The sequence below is a fragment of the Meriones unguiculatus genome, chromosome 2 (assembly GCF_030254825.1).
Source record: "Meriones unguiculatus strain TT.TT164.6M chromosome 2, Bangor_MerUng_6.1, whole genome shotgun sequence".
Taxonomy (NCBI): Eukaryota; Metazoa; Chordata; class Mammalia; order Rodentia; family Muridae; genus Meriones; species Meriones unguiculatus.
Window position 1 is genome coordinate 139,620,768 of NC_083350.1, and position 20,183 is coordinate 139,640,950.

Genomic DNA, 20,183 nt, shown 5'->3' on the forward strand with positions numbered 1-20,183 from the left:
GCCATAGTCTCAGTTGCATTTGAGGCCTGGTTTCTGTTTCTTCTAGGTTTTCCTCATCACTCCTGGAAATTTGATATTGCTTTTACCTGACTTTAGTCCCCAGTCTGAGTTCTCTCTGTCTCTCTCTCTCTTTTTTTTTTTTTACCTCCAGTTGCCATCTCTTCGCATATAAAGTCATTCTATCTCACAGCTTAAATACCATTATCCTAGCCTTGACTTACACAACCATCTAGATTATTTTTTTTTCCTATTTAGAAAATGGGTAGAAAATTCCAACTTGTATCTCCGCATGGGTCACCAAACTTCATACCCAAACACAGAACTGGTGACTTTTGAATTTACTCCCTTTTCTCTCTGACTGTATTTTCCCTATAGATTCCACACTTTGATACAGTTGACTAGTAACTCCAGATCAGTACAGCTTAAGACCTTGGATTATCCTTGATCTTCTTACACACCCTGAACAAAATCGGCACCATGTACCCCACACTTGTCTTTGCCGTCTGCAGTGCACACCCTGACTTCATGCCCCGAAGTTTATCTGAGGACTCTGATTTTGCTTTTGCACACACATTCCGCTCTATATCCCCTATAGAACTTCCATAGTGTGTGTGTTCCTGTGCATGTGTGTGGTGTGTGCATGCATGCCGTCACCTGTCTGTCTGTCTGTCTGTGTACAGGTGTGTTTGTAAGCATGTGTATAAGTCAAAGATTGACCTTGGATAGCACTGCCTATTGCTCTCTACATTGTTTTCTGAAACAGGCTCTCTTGTTGAATCTGCAGCTCATCAAGTGGTAAGACAAAGTGGCCAATGAGGCTCAGGGAGCCTCCTTTCTGTCCAGTACTAGAATTAGAGACATGCATGACCACATCCAGCTTCTTACTTAAAAAGTTTCTGGAGCTTTAAACTCAGGTGTCTGTGTTTCCATGGCAAACACCACTCCCAGAGCCATTCTTCAGCCCTGAAGTGATTTTAAAATGAAATGATCGCCACACAAGTCTTTGTACGAAACTATCCAATACCTTCTCAACACATCTGGAATAAAATTCTAGCATGTTTGAGTGGTCGGAGGTCTGTATGAAGTGACCTCTCTTTATCTTCGCCTTGGTGGTTGATCCTACCTGCATTGTTAATCAACATAATGTCCAGATGGGCTTCTTAGCTGATCCTCAAGCACACCTAGCTCAGCCTCACCTAAGCCTCACCTCTTACTTGTTTCTTTCTGTTCTGTTTTTTCCTTCTTCTTGATCTTCTTTGCAGTATAAAAATCTTCAGTCTCCCTACCTGAGCCAGAGAGGTTTTTTTCAGATTGAGGATATTTGTGCAGGTGCATGTGTGTGCAAGTATGTGACTCTCTCTCATAGAGAGACAGACAGACAGAGAGAGAGAGAGAGAGAGAGAGAGAGAGAGAGAGAGAGAGAAAGAGGGATATATCTATAAATATGTAAATAGATCTTGGGTATGAGAGCCAATTCTCAACATAAGACTCATTTGTGTTTTATACCTTCATTAGGCAGGCAGCCTGAAGTTAATATTACACAATATTTTTAGTCTGCATTCATTGTTTCTATTCAAATCTGCCATGCAGGAACAAGTGTGGTATCTCCAACTCTGGTACTATGTCACGGTTGTAACTATGCTATGATTTGGAGAATTTCAGAGTTTAAATATTTAAATTAGCAAAAGGAGCCTGCATTAACACTGAGGAACAACACTGAATGTTTCTTTGATGACTTTCAGTTTTAACTCTTCTGTTAAAGTCATGACCATCTCCAGTTCCAGGGGACCCATCGCTTTCCTCTAACCTCCTTGGGCACTGAGCACACATGCGGTGCACATACATACATTTAGGAAAACACTCTTACAATAAAGTAAATGAATCTGAAAAAGTTAAATGAATTGGTGGCTCTAGACATGGGCAAAGCTCTAGTTCATTCTGGCAGCAGGTGTCAGAGGCAAGAAGAAACTGAGCTCTTTAGTCCAGACTGTGAGCTCCAATTCAGCACTGGCATTTTCTCCTGTAAAGCCAGACAGCTGTACACATATTCACCTAGTCTCCTAGGGGCATTAAGAATTTGTATCCCTAGAGAAGATTGTTTTAGGGCCATTGGAAACTATAATACATTCTCCAATACTTATCAATGTTTAAGGGAAAACACAGGGAAGAGTATCTGAAGATCGCTATACACTCTCTGCATTCCTGCTAGGTACCTAAGGTGCTACAGGAATACAGCTCTGTGCCTGTTGGTAGTTGTTTAAGTCATATATACCTGATAATATACTAAGAACCAAAAAGTCTGGGCATAGGGGTCTTTTATGAGACTGATACTCCAAATAAGGACCATGCACGGAGATAACTTAGAACCCCTGCATAGAAGTAGTCCATGGCAGCTCAGTGTCCAAGAGGATTTCCCTGACTCTGACATGAACTCATGGGCTGGCTCTTTAATCACCTCTCCATGAAGGGGGAGCAGCCTTACCAGGCCACAGAGGAAGACAAAGAAGCCAGTACTGATGAGACCTGATAGACTAGGGTTAGCTGGAAGGGGAGGAGGACCTACCCTATCATTGGACTGGGGGAGGGGGGGTGGGATTGGAAAGGATGAAAGAGGGGGCTACAGCTGGGATACAAAGTGAATAAACTGTAATTAATAAAAAGAAAAAAAGATTGACAAAAAAAATTTAAAAAAACATATAGGATGAAACAGGTCTGAGCTGTGTGGTGGTGCACACCTAAAACTGCAGCACTTGGGAGGCAGAGCAAAAGGACTGTCCATGAACTCCAGGCCAGCCTAGGATATATACCAAGTTTGAGGCTAGCCAGGGCTAAAATGTCTCCAAAGCACCAAGACAAACTGAAATAAATAAATATATAATTCCAACCCGAGTTATACAACTGGGCACTGAAAGTAAGCTGATGTTTTGAGTTCTTGATATGGATGATTAGCAATGAGCTACCTTCGTACTACATAAAAACAAAGCAGGGGCCATGGATATAACTCAGGGTACAGGAGATTCCGCCCACCCTGACAAACTCAGCTGATTCCCAACATCTGTGTGTCAGAAGGAAAAATAGACTCCTCAAAGTTGTACTCTGATCTCCACAAAAGTGCTGTGGCTGGCACACACACACACAACATATACCCACACACATAACATAGTTTTTAAAGTTATACTCAGAAAATAATCTGTTTCTTCTCAAAGGTGACAAATATGTCATTTGCTTGATAGATATAATACACAAATGTATGTATCTCATAGTGTGATGTTGAGAATTCTTTTGATGAAAGTCTCTTCTAATTATGAAATGTGTGTAACTTTCCAAATTCAAGTTACAAGGCAGTGAGTGTGGATTCACAGCACACTGTGAGGACTGAGTGGATATACAGTATTTCTCTAAAGAAATGAAATAATTATAAAGCCTTTTCTAGGACAAAGGTGAAACAAGTGCCCTAAAACACACTCATTACATACAGGTGCTATATTCACAGTTAAATATCACCATGCTCTGAAAAGATTTCCTCTGCCTATGGGTTTGAAGAAACCTCAGAACACAATTTTTCACTTAAAGGTTTGTATGTCAGTAGTAAATACTGAAGTCTGGGGATGACCGTAGAGAGAACTTAGTTAAATATTCCCATCAGGAAAGTAAATGTAAAAGCGCACTTCCACCTAATACATTCCACTCTAGGGCAAATTGCTTTCCTGAGTAAATTCTAAAGAAAGTCTCTAACTCATAAACCACTATTAATAATGATCCCTTCTTTCATGGTGGCAATGAATGTGCTAGTCAGATTGCAAGATTCATTTGCACATTTTCAAATATGCTCATTCCCTAGAACTCTGACTATATTCAAAAACCAAATATTAATAAGAAAAAAAAACTCCATCCACATTTTCTCTTCCTGAAAGAAGATTCTAGCAGGCATTCAAAAGGACCCAACTTCAGAAGTCCTTTCTTAATTAATAGTCAGTTTCCCTCCCATCTTATTTACTTTTCTTTTTAAAAGGCAAACATCACTGTGAAGAAACTGCACTATATACACCGTGGGAAGGCATAGATGAACTTGAAAGATACACCGGCAAACCAGGAAACAGAATTTTATGCAGAGGAGATGAATTTCCTGACTTTTAATGGTGTTTCTTCATGAGGAAAGGCCAGAGAGAATGGTAGCATGCACATATGTCTATCATTCTCGATGTGTTCTTTGTCTAACACCAATGAAAGTACATACAGTGCATGGAAACAGCAGTTGAAGGCAAAGGGCTTGTTTATGCAGAATTGAGATGACATCTAAGTTCCAGCCCCAAGACTTAGTGAATTTATTATGAGGGTTTTGACCTTAGCAATTGAGTGTGAAGGAGTAAAAAGATCATCTTTGCAGTAGCTGTCATTGATGTAAGTAGGGACACTGAGTACACAGTTAAGAAATGTCATTAGAAGTAGAGAAATTAAAAACACAAATTTGTTATTGGGATAGAGCAGAGATGAAAAGGAGAAACTAGGACAACACAAGAGGACAGAATCAAAGAGGGCATTTCAGAAACCATGAAAATAATTGTTTTAGTTTGGTTCCTCTTGCTGTTATAAAAAGCATGGCCAAAAAAAAGAAAGAAAAAAAACAATTTGGGAAAGAAAGGGTTATTTTGGCCTACATATCCCCCTCATCATAACCTATCATTGAGTGAAGCTAAGACAGCAACTCAAGCAGGGAAAGAATCTGAAGGCAGGAACTGAAGCAGAGGCCATGAAAGAACACAGCTCATTGGCTTATCCTCCATGCCTTGCTCAGCCTGCTTGCAAGTTCCCATGGCTTGGCCCTTCCACACCAGTCATTAATGAAGAAAATAGCCCACAGCCATGCCTATGGGCTCATCTGATAAAGTCATTTTCTCAGTTGACATTTCCTCTCCCCAGATACCCTGACTCATGTCGAGTTGACCAAAATTATCCAACACAGTAACCAAGTGCTGAAAAGACACTGAAAACCTGATAATGCTTGAGAGGGTTTAGTTTTTTTCTAAAACAATGGAAGAACAGAGATGAAAGAGTCCATTGAGCAACAGAGATGGATGCTTGATGACACGAGCTAATGAGAAAAACACAAGGTGAGAAAGAGAGAGAAACTATTTTAGCTAACATTTTAGTTTTTTGTTATGAAAATTCTAGAGATATGAGCTCACTTGAGAGTGACTTTAGGATAGGAAATGTTGGTAATAATAATTTCGAAGAAATAATGATGATTCAGATAAAAAGGGGATTATTATGAAAGCCAACCTTTTGATTGATATCCCTTAAGAGATAATAACCCCCAAACACAGCAGAAGAAATGGCTCTGAAGCTACAGGACCAACTTCCTTGTTCCAATAGGGGTTGATATTTTCTCTTGTAATTCTATGGCAGATTTGGGGAAATTTGTTAGCTTGCAAGGTAGTTTGCATCAAGTTTTTGATGCTATAAAAGTCAAGATAGAAAAAAAAAGAAAGAAGAGGTGATAAATAAATTTGTAAGAAAAAGTTAATCATACTGATATTTGGTAAAGCATCATGGAGGAAAATGTGGGGAGGATCAAGATACTGGTGGGTTGGAACCAGCCAACTCTGAGCTTAGGGAAGTAGACAGTGTGCTTGCAGCTTTTGGGGTTGAAAAGGAATGCATCTACCATATCAGCTGCAACAGGTAACTCCGTAGCCTAGTATTTTTTTTTTTTTTCAATGCAGTTTATTCAGGAACCTTGAACAATCATCTGACCCTGGGGAAAGCCAGCCCACAGCTTAAATAGCCTCTGGGTAGCCAACCCCAGCCTAGTATTTTAAACACATCTCTAACAATGGACACATTAAGCCATGCAACTGAGCTGAGACAGTTCAGCTGGGAGACATGACTTGGCAAGGAAATGCTTGGCAAGGAAAGTAAGAAGAATGAGTTCAATCGTGAGCATGTGAAATAGGAGGAACCGTCTGAAGATGTGTGATGAATGTCAAAGACAAAAGAAGCTAGTACTGAAGACACACAGTGGAGCTTCCGATGTGTTGGAAATGCAATTACAGCCCACAGCTGTTCTTTCCTCTCAGGTTTTCCTCACCCACACGGGCTTCTCTTCTTTGGGCATTACAGCGGAATCTTTAGCATTTAGCAGGGGTGATATAAGAAGCAGAAGTTCACAAGGCACCTGGGCCATGAAACCAAGAGTTTCAAATCAGAAGACCTGAGATTTAATCCTCATTGAATGTCCTGTGAACCATTACGCAAACTCTTTTTTTTTTATTTTTTATGTAAACTCTTTATTTGTCAATTTCTTCAACAATAGAGCAAAGCAGGTTACACTTCTCTGTCCCCATCCTCATTCTGTCCCACCAGGCCACACTCTCAGAAACTTCTGCTTAGCCAAGATTCTTAGTGTCATTCCGCTTATTGGTCTTGCACAATACCTGTGGAAACATCACTGACTTCCAAGAGTACCATGGATGCTACTTACTGTAACAATGCTTTCCGTTAGCTCCTGGCTCAAAGCCAGCGTGGCAGGTACAGGTAAAGGACCCCTTTGAGTTCACACAGCGATGAGCACAGGGAGCAGGCTCTTCGGCACACTCATCTACATCTGCAAGGAGAGACACACACCAGCTGTCTTAGCATCCGCAATTCTATTTGTAAGATATAAGAATGAATAAACTGTTACCCCCTACTTAACCTTCAATTTTCTTTTTTTTTTATTTTATTTTTACTTATCAGTTACATTTTATTAACTCTGTATCCCAGCCATGTCCTGATCCCTCATTCCCTCCCAGCCCCTCCCTCCCTCCCTCACCTCCACCGTGCCCCTTTCCAAGTCCACTGATGGGGGGGACCTCCTCCCCATTCATTTTATCAGGTATCTTCAGGACTGGCTGCAAAGCCCTCCTCTGTGGCCTAACAGGACTGCTCCTCCCTTGGGGGGTGGGGAGGCCAAAGAGCCAGTCATTGAGCTCCTGTTAAAAATAGTCCTTGTGAATATCGCAGACTCCGTACTCTTCATGAGGAGGTGGGATTTGTGAGTAGACCAGCTGCTATGACTATTTATCCTGTGTTGGTCTGATGCCCACTAGTATTACTTCATATATATTGGAACCAACTGTTATGAATTGAAAAAAAGGTCGACTGCAACCATAAGTAATAGTTCAAATCTATTTATTCCTCACAGCACAAATAAAGGTATTGTAGTTTGATGATATGAATATTTCATATTCTTGAACAGAGATCTCAACTCGCTGGTATTTTTGTTTGCTTCTGAGATTATTTGTTAATTACAACATTTTTTTCTCCCCTCCTTTTCCTCACTTCAAAGCCTCTCATATACCCCCCCTCCCTCTTCTTCAAATTCATGGCCTTTCTTTATCAATTGTAGTTGCGTGGATATATGTATTAGCATATACCTATATATTCCCAAATATAACCTGTTGCAACTCCTTGTTTTAAAGGAGAAGATGCAGCAAGTCAGATATGGGGCCTTTCAAGCAATGCACGCTTCTTCCGCATACATCTTCACCTGTTCCAACTGTCACAAGACATGACCTATGATGCTTGTGTGCTTTCTCTCGCTGAAAGTAACAGTCACTTTAATTCAATGTGACTTCAGTTTCGTGTCTAGGTAAACTCCTCTTCGTTTTAGCAGAAGGGGTCCTGTCACCTCTGCTCTGACTAAGTACATGTTTGTACACACCTGCATGCCATCCCCATTCACATGTATTAGTAGAGGCCTCATACATGCAGTGGTGTTCGGGAGAGGTTTCTAGAATGTACTTGCTGAGAGTGGCATGTGCTACACTCTATCTCGTCATGCCATGTTCAGTTGGTGTTACCTGAAGGCCTGCTCCACTTTGAAGGGAAACTGAGAGTGGATCTCGGAGAGAGGGAGGTGGGGTGGCCACTGGGAGAAGTGGAGGGAGAGGGATGTATTGAAGACAAACAAACACATAAACAAACAAACAAAAAAGAAATCAAAACCAGGGACCGGGGAGATGGCTCAGCAATTGAGAGCACTATTGGTGTTTCTAGAGGACCCAGGTTCAATTCCCAGTACCCATATGACAGCTTACATCCTCTGTCATTGCAATGCCAGGGGATATGATGCTCTTTTCAGGCCTCTTTAGGTACTGCATGCACATGGCACACAAACATACACGTAGGCAAAATACCCATAGATATATATGTATATATATTATTATATATATTATATATAATAATAAAACAATAATCAAATAAAGAAATAAAACCAAAGTATCTTTGCCAAAATAATATGTTTAAAATCCATAAATGCTTTTTATTTCAACCTATTTATTTTGTGTGAGTGTGTGTGTGTGTGTGTGTGTGTGTGTGTATGTGTGCACAGGGTAACTAGGTATACAAGTGTAGGTCAGAGGACAGAAAGTAGCATTTGGTTCTCTTCTTCTGTCATACAGATTTGGGGGCTTTGAACTCGGGTTTTGAGGCTTGGCTTTAAGTGCTTGTACCAGTTGAGCCAATTCACCAGCCCCTGTTTTTGTTTTTGTTTTTTTTCCAAAGTTTCACACTGATTTTTGTGTCTAGTTTTTTTTTTTTCAATTTCTCAAAATGTTTATCAGTCCTGTAAGTCAAGGAACTTTTTGTTGTTTTCATAATTAACCCAAATAAACTGTTTCTCATTTTCTGAAAATGTTATTACAAAAAGGAAGGTTTCTGTGGTTTCTCAGAAGTTATTAAAACAAAGACTGTCCCACAGGAATTCCTTCATCCTCCATTGGTGCCAGTCATGAAATAATTTAGCCCTTTCATCTTTGAACTGAAGTGTGTCTGCTTTGCTATTTCTGGAAACAGAAATGTGTAACCTCGTGTTTACAGGGTTTCTTTCTCTTCTCATTTTAATTATTCCTAAGTTCTGAGAGCCTAATTTGCACATGCTTGCTTTTCAAAGGTTACCCCACCTCTGTAGTCTATAATCAAAAACTCCCTATGTGGTTATGGAGAGATTTTAAATATTAATTCTAGATTTCATTTTTTAAAAAAAGAAAACAAAAAGCATGACTTCTGAAAGCACAGTAGGCCATTTTTTACAATACATAAGAATTTCACTGAGATTTTTCATAGCATTATAAAATAATTTTCATAGTGATCAAGTCAAGAATTAAAGTGCTTCTTTTTAGCATAAATAAAAATACCTTTTCTCCTACCTGCTCCAACTGTTCAATCTGACTACGATAGAATTTCAAACAATTACCCAATTAAGACATCAGCTTCAGCTTCCTACCTTCGCAGGTCTTTTTGTCTTCAGACAGCTGGTACCCAGCGTGGCAGGCACACCTGGCCATGCCATTCTCACTCTGACATAGGTGCTCACATCCATTCCCACCGGCACAGGGGTCTGTCTCTGAAAGCAATGAAGTGGTGATAGTTTGCAATTCATTCAGTTTAGAAAGATGTGCAGAGTGGAAGGCTGGACAAAGAAAAGTCAGTAAGATATTAGAGTCTCCATTTCCTACTTAAAGATGGTCAAGGATTCCAGAAGAGTCTTTCCCACTTTCCTGTGGAACATATTTAACCAATGCATTTCTGCTTTGTGATCTGAACCCTGATTCTGAGAAAAACAACTATAGAGATCAAGGTCACAAAGGACTTTGCTTAATATCTCTGTTTCAAAGGTCATATCGCCTGCCCTCCAATATACAGGGGAACCAACAAATTTTCTTTTGGATGACTCTGTTCTGTATCTGTTTCTCTACCCACTGTTCAATGCCTTTAAATGCTAAGACCATTGTTAGATCAACTCTTTCTTTCTTTAGATTCCCTCTGACATCTGGTCATGACCCACTGTGTCAGAAAAAGGCAAATGGAAAGACAGGGAGGATCCCAACTCCAGCTGGTGGGGATGGGGATTTCTTCTTTTCTTCCTTTAAGAAACAGTCGCTTTGTATGCAACCCAGGCTGGCCCTGAACCCAACTTGACCCCCCAACTCTCACTTCAGAATGCCAGGGTTACAGCCATGTACCACAACACTTTCTACTAATTGACTTTCAAATGTTTTAACATCCTTGGTTGTTTAAGAACAATTACTGGTCCCAGACTATTATTTTTAGAAACTGTCCAGTGACATTTACTTATATATCTTAAGGACTTTTGAATTTGAGGAATGTTCATTTATTCTGTAGCTTTCATGTCTAGTAATTTCTTTTCTTGGCTTTAGAAGGGAGTAATGCCAACTTCACATGTTCAAGGGTACTGTGTATGCTTATACTATCTGAAAAACACAAGAACTTGTTCTAAGTTCTTAAAGTACTTAGTTGAATTTGCCTTGGGGAGTTATGTTTTGAAAAACAATGAATATTGATACAGTTCCTTCATTAGACACAGGGCTGTTCAGACTACATGTTTCTACTATGGGACTGCCAAGTTGGCTTTTTAAAGAATGTATCCATTTTTTAAATACATATCTATATATATATATATTTAAAATGTATATATATATATATATATATATATATATATATAGGTGAAGCAAAGAAATTCATAGGAATAGTTGGAGACTTGGATATTCCTATGACTGCAATTTATAAGCCAAAGTCACAGAGTTGAGCTGAGGTGCCATTCAGTGACCAATGGCCTCCACAGCATACATCTAGAGTTTCATAAGTATTCACAGTTTGTCCTCAGCACCCAAAATAATAAGGTAAATTGAGACACGGTGATAAGACATTAAGAATTATGGAGCCAAAACTTAATTATGATGTTCCACCAACTGACTAACGTTTGTCACTCCTTCAGTAGCACTCACAGTGCACACGGGGCACTGAAAATGGCAGACCATGACCTGAGTTAAAATAGAACATCCATGGATATGAAATCACTACATTGGAGTTTTTTATTTTTTTTTTTATTTTTTTTTATCAGTTACATTTTATTAACTCTGTATCCCAGCCGTGTCCCGATCCCTCATTCCCTCCCAGTCCCTCCCTCCCTCCCTCCCTCATCTCCACCGTGCCCCTTTCCAAGTCCACTGATGGGGGGACCTCCTCCCCATTCATCTGATCCTGTTTTATCAGGTATCTTCAGGACTGGCTGCAAAGCCCTCCTCTGTGGCCTAACAGGACTGCTCCTCCCTTCGGGGGTGGGGAGACCAAAGAGCCAGTCATCGAGTTCCTGTTAGAAATAGTCCCTGTTCCCCTCACTTTGGGAAACCAATTGGTTACTGAGCTACCACAGGCTACATCTGAGTGGAGGTTCTAGGTTATATCCATACATGGTCCTTGGTTGAATGTCAGTCTCGGAAAAGACCCTGTGCCCAGATACATTTGGTCCTTGTGGAGCTCCTATCCTTTCCCCATCAGACTAACTCCCCTTCTTTCTTATGATTCCCTGTACTCTGCCAAAGGTTTGGTCATGAGTCTTTGCTTTGAAAACACTGCTAGTTAGAGTCTTTCAGATGCGCTCAGTAGACTCCTGTCATACGTTCAATGCACATCCCATCTGTCTTTCTAAACGAGGATTGATCATCTTACCCCATGTCCGCTCAATTGATTATCTTTTTTAGGTGTATAGATTTCATTATGTTTATCATATCTTATAGGTCTATATAAGTGAGTATATCCCGTGTTTGTCTTTCTCCTTCTGGGATATTTCACTCAAAATGATCTTTTCTAGATCCCACCATGGAAAAAAAAAGTGGGGAACAGCCTAGAACTCATTGGCACAGGAGACAACTTCCTGAACATAACACCAACAGCACAGGCTCTAAGAGCAACAATCAATAAATGGGACCTCATGAAACTGAAAAGTTTCTGTAAAGCAAAGGATACCGTCATCAAAACAAAACGACTGCCTACAGATTGGGAAAGAACTTCACTAACCCTTTATCTGACAGAGGACTAATATCCAGTATATACAAAGAACTAAAGAAGCTGAAAAGCAGCAATCCAAGTAATCCAATCAAAAAATGGGGAACAGAGCTAAACAGAGAATTCTCGACAGAGGAATATCGAATGGCAGAAAAACACTTAAAGAAATGCTCATCCTCATTAGCCATCAGGGAAATGCAAATCAAAACGACCCTGAGATATCACCTTACACCCATCAGAATGGCCAAGATGAAAAACTCAAGCGATAACACATGCTGGAGAGGTTGTGGAGAAAGGGGAACCCTGCTCCACTGCTGGTGGGAATGTAAACTGGTACAACCACTCTGGAAAGCTATCTGGCGCTTTCTAAGACAAATAGGAATAGTGCTTCCTCCAGACCCAGCTATACCACTGCTAGGTATATACCCAAAGTTTGTTCAAGTACACAAAAAGGACACTTGCTCAACCATGTTTATAGCAGCTCTATTTGTAATAGCCAGAACCTGGAAACAACCCAGATATCCATCAACGGTGGAATGGGTACAGAAATGGTGGTATTTTTATACAATGGAATACTACTCAGCAATCAAAAAGGAGGAAATCATGAAATTTCCATGGAGTTTTTTCTACTTGTCTGTTCCACTTCTAGCATGGTTCCATGGGTTTTAGGCATCCAAGCTCAGGACGTCATGTTTAGTCAGTAAGCACTTCCCCACTGTGCCATTCCCAGCCCAAGGCAAATATTTTTAAATAATTCAAAATATCCTTGAAATGAACAGGAGAAAACTGAGGCAGTGTTTAGAGAATCTGGAAGCTTTAAGTATTTATATCAAAGTCAACACTAACATTTAGAAATTTCAAAAACTAAAGAAGGTTGACCCAAAATACGTAGAAAAATAGCTCTGATAATGAAATTTTTAAAAAACACACATAACAATGAAGTATTTTTTTTCAAAAGATGAGTAACTTCTTAGCACTCTAATTAAGCTAGCTGAAGTTAAAGCACGGTAAACAATAGAAAATGACAAACAATTTATACACATATGCCTGACAAGTTTGTATGAAACAAGCAAAAACCTCCCAAAACAATTAAATAAAATGTACTGAAACTGATTTAAGAAGCCATGGGAAATTTTCAAACTCCATTTCAGCTTCCAAAGTTGTTACCAAATTCAATTTTTTTCCTCAATAAATTGTTAGAATATAATGTCTTTGTTGGTAAATCACATCAATCCCCCAAAAAATCCCAATGTTAAAAAAATGTTGAAGTGTGGTGGCTCTCAACTCCTTCAGGATCCAGAAGATACCCGGATAATACTATAAACATACAGTCACAGAATATTGGTTCAAATTAGCAAAGACAAAGAAAATCCATATCACATCTTTACTGACATTTTCAAGGCTTAGCAAGATGACAATGTACCTATAATCCTCATACACTAAATGGAAACAAAAAATGTTCACTTCTCTATGCTGCAGAGATGGCTCAAAGAGTCAAAGCACTTGCTGCCAAGCATGATCACCCGACTTCCATCCCTGAGCCCCATGTGCTGGAATGAGAGAACCGGCTCCTATAGGCAATTCCCTGACCTCCATACATATGCAGTGGCTTGTACACGCAAAACACGATGTTTGCACCCACATCCACACAACAAATAAACACCTGCAATACAATTTTCATGTGCAGTTCTAGGTGACACCTAGAACTGTGTTTTTATAAGGTTAAATGTGAAGGTGACCTATGATCCAAGCATACTGCTCTGGGCTAGTTAGGACTTAATCAATACCCCTTCATGAAAACTAACCCTAGTAGGAACTTGAAGGTACAGTAATGTTGAAAATTATATGGACTATGGAGATGTGTCTCAGAGAATTCAGAGGAAAAAAATATTAACAATTGGTCTAAAGAGCATTTTTGTGATATTTTGGCAAAAAAAAAAAAAAAAAAAACAAAACAAAACAAAACAAAAAAAAAAAAACTGTGGCTGCTTTCTACCTTTGTCCTAAGAATTTACCTGGGGCTAAATTGCAAAGTAATGAACAATATTAGGCTTCTGTATTACCTCTCAAATGCCCCTTAATTTTAGCTGTTTCTTTTTATATTCCCTCCTACAACCCATTTCCTCTCCCCACTTGATCTTCTCATTACAGCCCCTCACCCCAACCACAATTATCTAGTCTATTTCACTTTCCTAATGAGATCTATCTGTTCTCTCTAGACCCTTAAATTATACCTACCATCTGTAGTTCTATGGATTGTAATTTGGTCATCATTGTCTTCACAGCTAATAGTCATATATAAATGAATAAATATAATATTTGTCTTTTTGTGTCTGGGATACCCCTTCACTTAGGATCATTTTTTTTCTAGTTTTATACATTTGCTTGTGAATTCTACGCTGTCTTGTTTTCCAGCTGAGTAATACTCCACTGCATAAATATACCTCACTTTTAATGCATTTTTATGTTGAGAGGTATCTAGGTTGTCTACAGTTTCTGACTACTATTAATAAAGTAGCAAAGAGCATGGTTGAGCAAGTGTTAGGTTGAAGCCTCCTTTGGGTATATGCACAAGAGTGGTATCGATGGATCTTGAGATTGATCGAGTCCCATTTTTCTGAGAAAACTGCTACACTGATTTCTATAGTGGCTTTATGAGTCTGAACTCCCACCAGCAATGGATGAGTGTTCCCTTTATTTCTCATCCTCACCAGCATGAGATATTATTTTCTTTCATGATCTTAGCCATTGAGTTATTTGAAACTTCCTAAAATATATACATATATGAAGGTGAGCTAAATCAAATTGTCAAATAATGGGGAAGACAGTCTCAACTGGCTATCTCTTGTCAGCAACGTTTTCCTTACTGAGATTGGATTATATCTAATTGAGTTGTTGGCCAAATGAGTCTCCTAGGAAATCCCAAACACCTTAGGCTGTTGCTGAGAAAACAGGTTGCTCTCAATTAACCGAGAGTAAGTGAGAGTAAGTTTCCATTGCTGAAGACAATAACTACACAACTCATTGAACTTTGAGATGACAATCTGGTGCCTACACAGAGGCTTCACTCTTGCTTTCTAGCATCTTCAGTACAGGAGGGTACTCTGCATGCTACAAAAAGAGAAACATGACCACCAAATGAGCCACAAACCCTTTGACCTACAATCGTGTTCTACCTACAAGATCTGCTAGGGCAATGTTGGCAACTGCATCTGACAGTGCTTGGGTAACCAAGAGCAATGAAATAAATAGGGCAAAAGAAATACAGAATGTAGAGTTGAAGAACAAAAGAGCATCGGGAAATTTAAATGTTGAAGCCAAGGCTTGAGCCAAAAGAGACAAGGAGATTAAGGAGAGGCCTGATGGAGATGGAGGGATGCCCACAGAACAAGACCCCACTCAGCTCAGATTCCAAGCTGTAAAAGGAAAAGACTTAAGAAATTTTCTGTTTCTAGCAACAACAAGAAATGAAAGCTGTTGAAAGTATGACACTGGAAGGTCAAGGTTTAACCCAAACAAGTGGTCAAACTTGGCAGTGTCATCCACATGGTTCTGGCTTTAGAGCCATGCAGAATATGTGAGTAAAGGGGTTGTAGAATCTTACTCCGTATTTAAGGAGGGACCCTGAGTCCTGACAATGTGTGGCAGGGTACCTGCATGAAGATGTGAGTGGTTAAGAGGCCACTGTGTAAGGTGGAGAATTGTGTTGGGAACCCCAAGATGTTGGAAATGCCAGAGCCACAAGATGTGTGCCAGGGAGAGCAGCACATTGAAAGTAGAACCTTCCCAAGAGAGGAGGGTGCTTCAGTCAGCAAAGCTGGCAGGGGGAAGCAATCTAAGCCCTTTGACATCATATAAGGAGTTACAGGATATGAGGTTTGCTCTGCTAGGTTTGGGCTTTACTTTTGCACAGTTATTTCCTCACTATGCTACACTAACTCCTGTTTGGAATGATGATGTATACCCTGTGTTGTTGAATGTTAGAAATATGTAATTTGCATGTGATTTTTTTATAAGATTTATAGTTAAGAGCTTACCTCAAGGTTCGTGTGGTGGTGGCACATGCCTTTCACACCACTACTTGGGAGGCAGAGGATCTCTGTGAATTTGAGGCCAGCCTGGTCAACAGAGTAAGTTCCAGGACAGGCAGGGCTACACAGAGAAACCCTGTCTCTAAAAACCTTAGAGAGAAAGAGAGAGACAAACAGAGACAGAGAAAGACACACACACAGAGAGAGAGAGAGATTACTTTGAATCTTAGAAAAGACTTTGTACTTTAAAATTGTTCAGACTCTAAAATGACTTTTGAGGTTGGACTAAATGTATTTTGCATAATGATATGACCACAAGACTATGGGGGTCAGGGAGTGGATTGTGGTGACTTGAATAAGACTGGGCCTCATAGGCTCATGTGCTTGAATAGTCCCAGTTGTTTGGAAAAAATTATTTGAGGAAGTGTTTCACTGGGGTAGGCTTTGAGGTTTCAAAAGACTGACACCATTCCCAGTGTTTCTCTCTCTCTCTCTCTCTCTCTCTCTCTCTCTCTCTCTCTCTCTCTCTCTTTCTCTCTCTCCCTCTCTCTTAGAGGCCTTCTATTTCCACATAAAGATGTGAGCTCTCAGGCTTTCTTGCTGCCATGTCTTTGCTCTGGTACCATGGACTGTAACACACAGGAAACCATAAGCCCAATTTCTAAGTTTCCTTGGCCATTTTCTCACAGCAATAGGAAAGAGCTAAGACAGAAAAAAATGTGTTTTTATATGAGTATGCACATGTGCATACTGTGCCCATGGAGTCCAGAAGAAGGAACTGGAACTTCTGGAATTTGAGTTACATGTATGTCACCATTTGGGTGATGGGATCCGAACCCTTAATCTCTCACCCATTTCTAGTCTTGGCATCTGAATTTTTCATGGAGTAAATATGGGCAATGATGCTTGACATCACAATTTGCTTCTTATCCTATTCTCTCTGTGTTATCTGTGTAATTTTATGGAATCAATAGCAGTATGCATTCTATCACTTTAAATAGAGTAAAATTAGTTAAAGGCAAGCATTTGGCTTACAACACATAATATAGTCATCTATCTAAGATCTGTACAGAAGCTATAACAAACAAGTTTTTGTAAACAAGAATGAAGCACTAGAATATTTGGCTGCAGGTACTAGTTCATCTTTTGGTAGAAAAATGTGGAATATTGCCTTGGCTTCTGCTTAGTAGATGCAATGTAGCTGGCTTCAGATACACAGCAATGAATGGAACCCTCTTCCCATCTTTATGCAATATATATTTTAGTAAAAATGATCACAGGTTACTTTGACAATTTTAAAGGAAATAAACAGGATAGTGCCTCAGAGTATATCAGGAGGAAATGCGGTAGAAAGGGAAAATTCAGGGTAGAGATCTTTAGATAATGAGATAGGACAAGATTAAGCAGGTTGACACTGACCTTCTCTGTTACTCTTTCAACATCTCTAAATTTGAGTGTTGCAGAAAGAGATGGCTTTTATTTGCTTCATTGTTTTGAAGGTTCAACATGTAGAGATTGATTTGTTTTATTGATTCAGCTATTAATGAGTGGGGAAGGCTCATGGGGCATGGCATCACAATGACAGAGGAGGTCTAATGACAAGAGAGGACGCAGAAAAACCTAAATATTAATCTATCTCTCTTCATTAAATCATACTCTTTCTTTCTCTCTCTCCCTCCCTTTATCCCTTGTTCCCCTCCTCCCTCCCTCCCTTTCTCCTTCTAGATATTGCTCCTTCTCTGAAAATAGCTGTATCCCTCACCCCACCCAACTTATTTCTAGTGATTTCTGGTTAGTCTATAAGTTAGTCTCTATTTCTTAAAGGCTTTACCCCTTCACATTCTCACCATACTAATGACCATGATCCAGAACATAGCTTTTTTTGGGAATGTACCCAAAACACATCTAAAACAAAACAGGGTTCAACAAGAAAAAGGAATCTTATAAACAATACAAGGCAGTGTAACTCATCATGTAGATTTAGGGAGCTTGGTGTTCACTGATTAGCAGACACTGCCGAGTTCTAAGTAGAGATGCAGTGGGTATTTAGGTAAAGTTCTCGGTAAAGTTCTCAGCTCCTTTCATTGTTTCCTTGATGATCCTTTTATTATATATTAAAAATATATGTGATTTATGAATAAAATGGTTTATTTCAATACTATAATCCTTCAGTAGCAGTTTTTTTCTCTTTCATTGACTTTGTATTTGTAAATATCTTGGTTGTCCCTTAGCCTTATATACATTTAGTATATTGAATATTCAGAAGAAATCACTGCTTCTTTTTCACTTCTAACATTACTTTGAGAATGAAAATAAAAAGGTAAATTGAATAAACCTATTATCAAAGATTCACAAAAACATTATTTTAACTGTCATTTAAGGTAATAAATTTTAATACTATAATTTGTCTTGAACAACCTTGGTTGGAATATTTGTCATAAAGGCTATAATAAGCTTTTCACAAACATAAGATGCAAACTATTAGATTTTAAAACATCAGCAATGCCAGAAAGATAGTACAGAGGGATTTTCTTGTACTTGTCTCATGGAATATCAGTCTGATGAACTATCCACCTGTGAAAATATCCTCAAAACAGATATAAAATCCAACTGACAGGTTATAGCTTTGGGGAAGAAATAAGAGGAGCTACACTGAAGAGCAGAGGAAAGATGGTTTTCCATTTCCTGTGTTACTGTTCATACAAGCATCAACAGCACAGTATGTAGAGATGTCTTCTACATGGAGGAAGGTGAGTGAACTGAGCCTACAATGCCACAACAGACACTGACACCAGGGTTACCCTGGTAAAACCAGGTACCAAGTCAATCCCTCTGCAGGTTCAAACTGGCATCCCAGATAAAGACTTCAGACTATACCCAAGGCTAAAGTGGGTACTGTGGCTTTAATCTTTCGTTTGCCTCTCAGGGATACAGATTTCACTGATCTAAGATAGCTAATCCCATACCAAAGATCAGCATCAAAAACTTTAGACATCAGACCTATTTCTAAATTCTCTGGGTAAAACATATGGGAGGCTCAGATCATCTCATAAATCATAGTCCAGGCTTATTAGCCCTACACCCCCAGTGTATCTCAATCCAGACTGGTCTCTACAGTCTCAGATGCTCGTACACTTTGGATCCAAGATACAGTTTGGACCAGTGCTAAATTGCTTTTTGTGAACATAAGCTTCCAGATCAGCTCACATTGGCTGGGATGCCAAGCTGGTTTCACTGTAACTGGCTTCAGGTACAACATGTAAAACCATCACCAGCAAAAATTCAAAAATAGAAACTGTTGCAGGATATTTGAGTTCACTGTAAAGTTCAAGATTGTGAACTGCAAAAACTTGTTTCTAGTTGTGGACAAGTTCAGCCCTAACATATACTTTGAATCCAAGAACATTCTGTTTACTATAAACAAGTCCTTCTAGTGTGACTCAGCTCTAGCACACATCTTTAATACAAGAGCTAAATAAAGTCAACCCTAGGTCAGGAGGCAGAGCAAGACAGGGATTAAGCAAAAAAGAGGAACACTGAGAAGCTTGATGGTGTTCAATCAGAGGATTGACCTCTTGCAGGAGCAAATTGATACCCTATGGCAAATCGCTCAACCTGGCTGTCAATGAAAGTATGCTGGACTTTGTGTCACTAGCATACAACATGAGAATTTTTCCTGCGCTGCAAATCTGTCTAAACAATTGTCGAGCTATATTTTAGGTAATTGGACTGGAGAATTCTATACTACGATGGAGCAGCTGAGAGTGGCCATTGTCACAGTAAATTCTACCGGAGTGGACGCAGGACTAGCCACAGGATTATCAACATGGATTGCTGCAGCCATGAATCATCTGAAGGAATGGGCGGGCATGGGAGTGTTAGCAGGCCTTCTGGTGTTGGTCTCCTTGGTTTGCCTGTGGTATATATGCAAGATTAGAGTCTCACAACAGTGTGATGCAGCCATGATCATTCAGGCCTTTACAGCCATTGAAGCAGGACATTCTCCCCAAGCATGGTTGGATACCATAAAAAGCTAAAATGATACGCTCAGGATGCGAGGCTAAGCACTGCACTCAGGGTCAGCCGCTTTGGACCCAGAGAAGAGCATGTCTGATTGCATGCGGGTTGATGCCCCAGGTCCCGCCTCTGAGAAAAAGGTATCGGACGGGTCTGATGCTCTTTGGGTGGATGACACCTAAATGAACATCAGTACAAAGTCCCAATTTATTTCTAATATCAGAGATCAGACCTCTACTCTTGCCTGATGCGTCTAAAACAAAAAGGGGGAACTGTAGAGAGCTGCGG

The 20,183-nt window shown here is 39.7% G+C and overlaps 1 protein-coding gene across 6 annotated transcripts in view; it reads right to left on the minus strand.

The window, feature by feature from the left end:
* Positions 1-20,183, minus strand: part of LOC110558588 (EGF-like and EMI domain-containing protein 1) — a 684,695-nt gene that overhangs the window by 125,385 nt on the left and 539,127 nt on the right. For all 6 annotated transcript variants that reach the window (XR_009590052.1, XM_060378189.1, XM_060378188.1 and 3 more), the window contains exons 7-8: positions 9,266-9,385; positions 6,482-6,604 (exon numbers count right to left, since the gene is read on the minus strand). Coding sequence is in view for 5 of the 6 variants with exons in the window: in XM_060378189.1 (XP_060234172.1) it covers positions 6,482-6,604; positions 9,266-9,385 (243 nt within the window). In the remaining variant the exon portion in view is untranslated. The remainder of the gene's footprint in view (positions 1-6,481; positions 6,605-9,265; positions 9,386-20,183) is intronic.